General features: G+C 42.9%; 1 protein-coding gene across 1 annotated transcript in view; it reads right to left on the bottom strand.

Annotated features, from left to right (window-relative positions):
- Positions 1-3,362: 3,362 nt before the first annotated feature.
- Positions 3,363-7,172, bottom strand: part of SV2B (synaptic vesicle glycoprotein 2B) — a 185,525-nt gene continuing 181,715 nt past the window's right edge. Inside the window, 2 exon segments of the mRNA XM_017891372.1 lie at positions 3,363-3,411; positions 3,874-4,033. Coding sequence (XP_017746861.1) covers positions 3,384-3,411; positions 3,874-4,033 — 188 coding nt within the window. The 3' untranslated portion in view covers positions 3,363-3,383.

Below are 7,172 nucleotides of genomic sequence, written 5' to 3'. Positions count from 1 at the left end.
AAGCTTGAAGTTTTCACAAGTCATCTATATAAGTAGAGAGAAGTAACTACTCACTCCAACTGCACAAAAAATGCCTGGATAAGTGACTGTACAACGGAGTTTGTTAAGTACATCCTCCCAGCAGAAAGTTAAATGCTGTAAGAAATTGTCTGCATTTCATTTGATCGGACCTCATTTCCTGGACCTCAAACACCCAAGTTCTCCCAAACTATGCTAAAATGCTGGCAAATATTTGCAGATACCAGTTTGTGGAAATTAAACCCAAATAAAGTTATAAACAAGCTTATTTACAGAATACTATAACCCATTGAATTTCTTTGAATAGAGCCAAAACAGAAATAAATATCCTTCTTAATGTATCACATAATTATCAATGGAAAGCCTAGGAGACTTAGGAGAAAGTAGATTTCTATAGATTTGCTCAAAATATTTGGCTTTCCAGATCAGAGTATTCCAATGGACCATGCCAGTATCGAGTGGAAACAATATGATAGGTGATACTTTTAAATGCAAAAAATATATGTTTCCCATGTACTTCAAGCAATATTCATATAATGACTTAACTTCCAGCCAAGTTGAGTTTGGTTAAGTTGTTGGCTCCAAGGAGCTTTATGGAGGAGCTTGGGTATTCTTACCTCTAATTCCCTTTTGAAATGCAAGTAGCATTGCACTGACTAGAGAAATGCCCTACTCCTTGCATTAGTGTGTGCACTCACTGGAGAATCCTCTCCCTGCCTTGGACTGGGAAGACCTGAAGTTAAACAGCGCAGCTCTGTGATTCTAGGGGTGCTCAGGGACCCCCAAAACAGTCACCTGAGTTACAAACATATTGACAGCCTGAAGTGGGTCCTAAACTATGGGTCACAAGTCAACTTCTCTCGCGGTATCCGAGTGCCCCCTGGACCATGATAGGCAGAAGTGTGGATGTCATTTAGTGTCCGGACAAGATTCTCTTGACCTTCCTTTCCCATAGATGGTTCACATCAGGACCCTGTTCTCGAGTCCTGGCCAGTTCGAAGGGCAATCAGGCCACCCCCAACCAAGAAGCAGCAGCCAGAAAGGATGGGGACCACTTTGGGTTATCACAACAAAAAGAAGCAAATATGGATTTCCCAGGATGGCGCCAATTTGCATAATCCATTGAGAATGCCGAAGCTGTTGCTCTGTAAAAGAAAGAAGAATGGTGGAAATAATTCTGACATTCTGAACCTCATCAGATGAACAGGACTGTAATCTTTCTTTTCCTTATTGCAGGGGAAGAGGGGTACAAGGGAATTTTTTTCCCTAAATATAAAATAACACATTCTCATTGTAGTCAAATTTGGAAATACAGAATAATATAAAGATGAATGGATATCTAACCTCTTCACCGAGAGACAATCACCTCTGTTAACATTTTGAAGCATTTTCTTCAAGTGTTTTTCTTTTTTGTTTTTGTTTTTTTTTTTCAGATATCTATTTAAAAAATTTTTACAGGTACTACATGCTTACTATGGAAATCCTGAAAGGATAAAGAAGTATGCAAAGCAGAAAATGTAAGTGTTCCCTCTTTTAACATTCTCAACCCTCCTGAAGCAGAGACTGCCAGTTGCCCCAAATAGCATTTCCCCAAATGTAGGACTACATTTCCCAGACTCATTTGCTGCTGAGAATGGCCATGTGACTCAGTTTTGGCCAATGGGATGTAAGTGAAAGTGGCAGCAGTTTCCAAGAAGCTTCCTTAAGGGACGTTGTGGGTGGGCCTTTTGCTCTGTTCCCCTTCATTCTTTTCCTTCTACCCTGCTTCATGATGGAACACAGATGGTTTCATTTTGGACCATGGTGAGTCCATGCAATGAAAAACAATGAGATGGAAAGAGCCTGCATCACCCACTCTAGACTTTTCAGGAAAGAAAAAATGCAATGCTTAACCTTCTCAAGACCACAGCAATGTATTTGAGGTTTCTGTCAGCCACAGCAAAACCTAATCCTAATTATGATCTTTCAATCCCACTTTCCAGTGAGAACTATTGCTAATCATTTATTCTTTCATGACCCCATCTGTATGCAGAGGCAATATCCCCAATACTACCTCTCCCCAAGTGAAATAAAACGTTTCTTTCTCATAACACAAGTTTATTAAGAAAGTGGGTATATTTTGTACTTAAAACTCTTTCATTTTGTCTATAACTGTACCACACTGTAGCTTTATAATCACCAACCCAGTCTTTTCGTTTGTTTGTCTTAGTATTTTGTTTTGTATTTTCTTGGATCTTCTAACACACGTACTGTTTTAAAAAAAACTTTTTTCAAGTTCCCGGGGGGGAAGAAAAACTTGCTGAATTTTGAATGAACTCTTTTATATTAGAAAAAAACTAAATACAATTTGACATTTTTGTAAGATTGAATCTTCTTATCCAAAATTAGGTATATCTTGTCTCTTAAATATATATACATTTATTTATCTATAATAAAAATATACTAATTATGTGCTATTAATTATATATATCATAATTGTATATAAATATATAATCCATAAATATATACATTTTCTGAGACAGGGTCTGTCTCTGTCACCCAGGCTGGTGTGCAGTGTTGTGATCCTAGCTCACTAGAACCTTGAACCCCGGGGCTCTAGCAGCTCTCCCCTCAGCCTCCTGAGTAGTTAGGACTACAGGCACATGCCACTATGCCTGGCTAATTTTCTAATATATTTTGTAGAGATGGGATCTCACTATATTGCCCAGGCTGATCTCAAACTCCTGCCTTCAAGCAATCCTTTTGCCTCGGCCTCCCAAGTCACTGAGCTGGCATATATTTATCTTCTCTTATGTGTCTTTTTAAAATATCTCTTAGTAAAGCTTTATGGTTTTCTTCATTTAAGTGTTTCACTTGTCAAGTTGATCCCTAATTATTTTATGATGTCTGCTGTTATTAAATGGATTTGAATTGCATCTTTAACTTTTCAATATATTTTAAAACCTACACATAATTTAGTTTTATTACTGACCACCTGACCAAATTGTCTTTTCTCTCTAGTAGTCTCATTAGTTAATTCTCTTAGGTTTCCTAGATGTAAAATCACATCATATTCAAATAATAATCATTTGTCCTCCTGTTATTTTGTGTAAAACTTAGCAGTTCTTTGACTCAAATGAGAGGGGCTCCAAATGTGACACATTGTGCTCTTCCTTAGTTATCTATATCCCAATATATCCTTAGTTATCTCTGTCGCCAATTTTGGAAATATCACTAAGATTTTTGCAGAATTTCATTTACCCACCTTCCTTACCATTTCACATTCCTTTTTGAACACGGGGCCTCTTATCTTCTCTCCTTAAAATTCACAATTTCCCCTCCACGAAGAAAAACAATTACTAAGTAATGACTTTCACCCTATGCCTTTACACCAGGCCTCTTCCCATATATGACCTGTGCAAAATAAAAGTAACCCCTGAGCCTCCCTGCCACATTCTCTGCAGATTCCCTGGACTACATGCTGCCTCCTGAGTTTTATTTATCTCCCTGCCCCTGTGCTATTCCAGTTCTTCACTTTTTTCCCTTATCTCCCATTGGCAGGTCTGTTCTCTCTTGTGGATTGCATGACACGTATGGTTTTGCCAACTTTTCACTCTAATATTTCCTTCTCCTGGACATAGTCTGCTCCCATCCTTTGCTTCTTGCTATCCTTCCAACCTTATCAAGCCCTAGCCTGCCAACTTTCAGGTCTATGCCATCCCCCATGCAGGAGAAGCTCAATGTAAGAGACGTTTGTTTCATGGAACAGCAGAAAGACCATGATGGCCATGCACAGCATGAGATTCAGGGAGCAGGTAGACTTCTGACCAAAGAAACCCAAACAAGTCCCTGAGGAAAGCCCATGGAAGAACTGACCTCTGGTTGGTGGGATACAGCTCCACTGTGATCACATCCAGAGCATTCCAGGCTGCAATGCTTGTCCCACAGAACAGGCACTGCCAGCCGATCATCGCAGACTCGCTGTTGCCAAAAAACAGGAAGAAGCAGCAGACTGCAGAGATTAACATGGAGCCACCTGCAGAGGGAGTTCAAGGTCAAAAAGAAACACGAGGCCTGTGTCTTGCACACGGCTATCACTCACAGTTCTCGTCCCATCTCCCACCCTCACTGGTACACCTGAAGCCAAGGCTGCCTGAAGTATTAGGTTCATCCTCCACACAGAGAGAGCACAGCTGGAACCCTCCCATGGCACCCCAGCCATGGCATTAGAGCCCTCTGCATGGGTCGGATCACCAGACTTAGGAAGGCTTCTGAAGTCACCACACTAAGGTGCTGCCCAGCTCAGAATGACGGGACAGGGCAGATGGGGCATTTATTGAGAGGTCTTATTATGGTACCAGACATTGTTCTAGGTGCCTTGAGCTACATCAGTATCAGCCGAAAAACAAAAATCAAAACCTCAGCTTGAATTGAAACCAGGATGTCAAAAGCAGATTCTCATGCCTCTTGTTCAATGCAGCCAATATTCACAATAGTGCAGAAATATGAGCTCAACCTGAAAGTGGCCATCAACAGGTGAGTGGATAAAGAAAATGTGGTTTACGCTACACAATGGGGATGACTATTCAGACATTAAAAAAGAAAGGAATTCTGGCAGTCACAGTGGCTCGACGCCCTGTCAACTTCCAGTACTTCAGGAGGGCCAGAGGTGGGGGATTCGACTTGAGGCGTCAGGAGTTCAAGATCTCAACTTCCTGACCAGCCTGACCAACATGGTGAAACCCTGTCTCTACGAAAAATACAAAAAGTAGCCAGACTCGGTGGTGCACACCTGTAATCCCAGCTACTTGGGAGGCTGAGGCACGAGAATTATTTGAAGCAGGGAGGCAGAGGTTGCAGTGAGCCGAGATGGCACCACTGCACTCCAACCTGGTGACAGAGCAAGATGCTGTCAAAAAAAGAGGAGAAAAAGAAGGAAAGAAGGAGGGAGGGAAAGAAGGAAGGAAAGAAGGAAGGAAGGAATGAAGGAAGGGAGAGAGAGGAAGGTAGGAAAAGAAAAGAAAAGAAAAGAGAAAGGAATTCTGCCATTTATGACAACATGGATGAACCTGGAAGGCAGGATGCCTGATACAGTCCATGGGGTAAGCCAGGCACAGAAACATCTGCATCATCTCACTTTTCGAGATCTACTACATAGCATGGTGACTACAGTTACTAACAATGTATTGTATATTTCAAAATTGCTGAGAGTAAATTTCAAATAGTCTCACCACAAAACATATATATGTGTGGTGATGGATATGTTAATTAGCTTGACTTAATCATTCCACATCATATATATGCATCAAAATATCACATCATACTCCATAAAAATACACAATTGTAATTTATAAATTGAAAATAAAAACATAATTTAAAAAAATCCATTCTCATGGAGCTTATAACCTGGTGAGAACACACCTGTACATGGGCTACTGAAGGGAAACCTGAAGAAAGGCGGTGCCATTCTGCATTTACCCGAATTCCCACCCCAGAGATCTGACCTGCCCTTTTCAGCCCTACTCTATACTCTGTACTCTATACATGTGCTCTGTGAACAATACCCTCTACCCACTAACCCCATGGACTTTCTTATCAGTTGGGAGGGGAAAGTGGCTGGAGTACCTCTTCCCAACTCCTCCCCTGGGGTAGAAGGCCTTTTCTGGCAATGGCCGCATCCCTCCAAGACCCCAGTTCCTCCCAGGTAGCTCTTGTTCCATGGTTCCAGCCCCCACGGAGCTCTGTGAGTGCAAATGCCCCCATCCCTCCAAGACCCCAGTTCCTCCCAGGTAGCTCTTGTTCCATGGTTCCAGCCCCCACGGAGCTCTGTGAGTGCAACTGCCCCGCTTGTCCTCATAGCCATAGAGGTGGTAACTGCTTCTCACTTTTGCTAGTGTCTGGGGGCCTCACCTGCCTTATTTGTTTCCACAACCCCGCCCACACCTCTAAAAGCCCTATGAGTAAGGTTTCCTTACTAGAACTATCTGGGGTGAATCCCTTTTCTTCTCCAGGAATCTAAGTATGCAGTCCATGAAGTTAGCCTCGCAGGGCTCCCAGCAGGGTGGAGAAGTGCAGCTCAGATCTCTGGGGTGGGGATGGGAGTGAACAGAAAATGAGCGGCACAGCCCTTATAGAGCTAATAGGAGATCCCATCCAAAGAAGACTGTCAAATGCTGCCCAAATCCAGTAAGTTCAGCCCGGAGGAACTTGGTATGCAAGCTCCAAGTCCAAGGTGGATGCAGAGCATGGCAAAACAGGTTGCAGCCCAGGAAAGTGACTGGCGATGAGGTGGAAATAGGGTGAACAGAAAGGTGGGAAGGAAGCAGGTCTCAAACAACCAATCGGGACACAGGGCACAAGTGCCCCACCAGGCACCAGCACCCTGTGGGAGGAAGGTATTCCAGTTGGCAAGAAGCCAGAGACCGACCTGGCCTCAATAAGAAACGCCTCCCCAGGGATGGGCCTCAGCCTGGAGTGTCAACCTCAGACTGGGGCTGCAAGACTAGTGCCAATCTTTGCTGATGAACTAGGAAATGATAACTGCCCAACTGGATCCTGCCCAGTCTGGGAAGCGGTAGGGCTGTGAGCAGGTGCCTGGTAACCTTTTTCCAAAAGCTAGGAGAGAACTAGAACAAGGGAAACTGGCATGCCTAGGACCCCAAGTGCTCTGTGGACAATACCCTCTACATCCATACATCCCTCAGAGGGGCCAGCCACGGGGCTTGGCTTACAGTAAATGCTGGCAAACACTTGATAACCACAAAACATGATCATCTGACAAATCAGCTAATACTCAGGGAGGCCTTCCCCGATCCTTCAACTCTGTTAGGTGTTCCTGCTATAAGTTCCCAGGGCCCAGTGTACTTCCATTTCTATAATTCTTATTCCTCTTGTAATTGGGAGGCCCAGGTGCAAATGCCGGCTTACGTACTACCTGTGTGACCATGAGTGAGTTGCTTCACCTTTCTGTGAGCTGTTTCACTGTCCCCATCTCTAAAATGTTGATTAAATTAGTGCCTACATCATAGGGTTATCGTGAGAGTTCAATGCGTTAATATTGAACACATGTTCAACATTAATAATATTCAATAATAATAAGCATGTCATAGTGTTGAAGTAAATGAAATTTCTAGTTGAAGTCTGCCTCTCCCAACAGATCATTTGCACCATAAGCA

Source organism: Rhinopithecus bieti, unplaced genomic scaffold, assembly GCF_001698545.2.
Source record: "Rhinopithecus bieti isolate Rb0 unplaced genomic scaffold, ASM169854v2 scaffold_20798, whole genome shotgun sequence".
NCBI classification, from domain to species: Eukaryota; Metazoa; Chordata; class Mammalia; order Primates; family Cercopithecidae; genus Rhinopithecus; species Rhinopithecus bieti.
The sequence above is the reverse complement of the archived record's forward strand: the minus strand, read 5'-3'. Positions and strand labels throughout refer to the sequence as shown.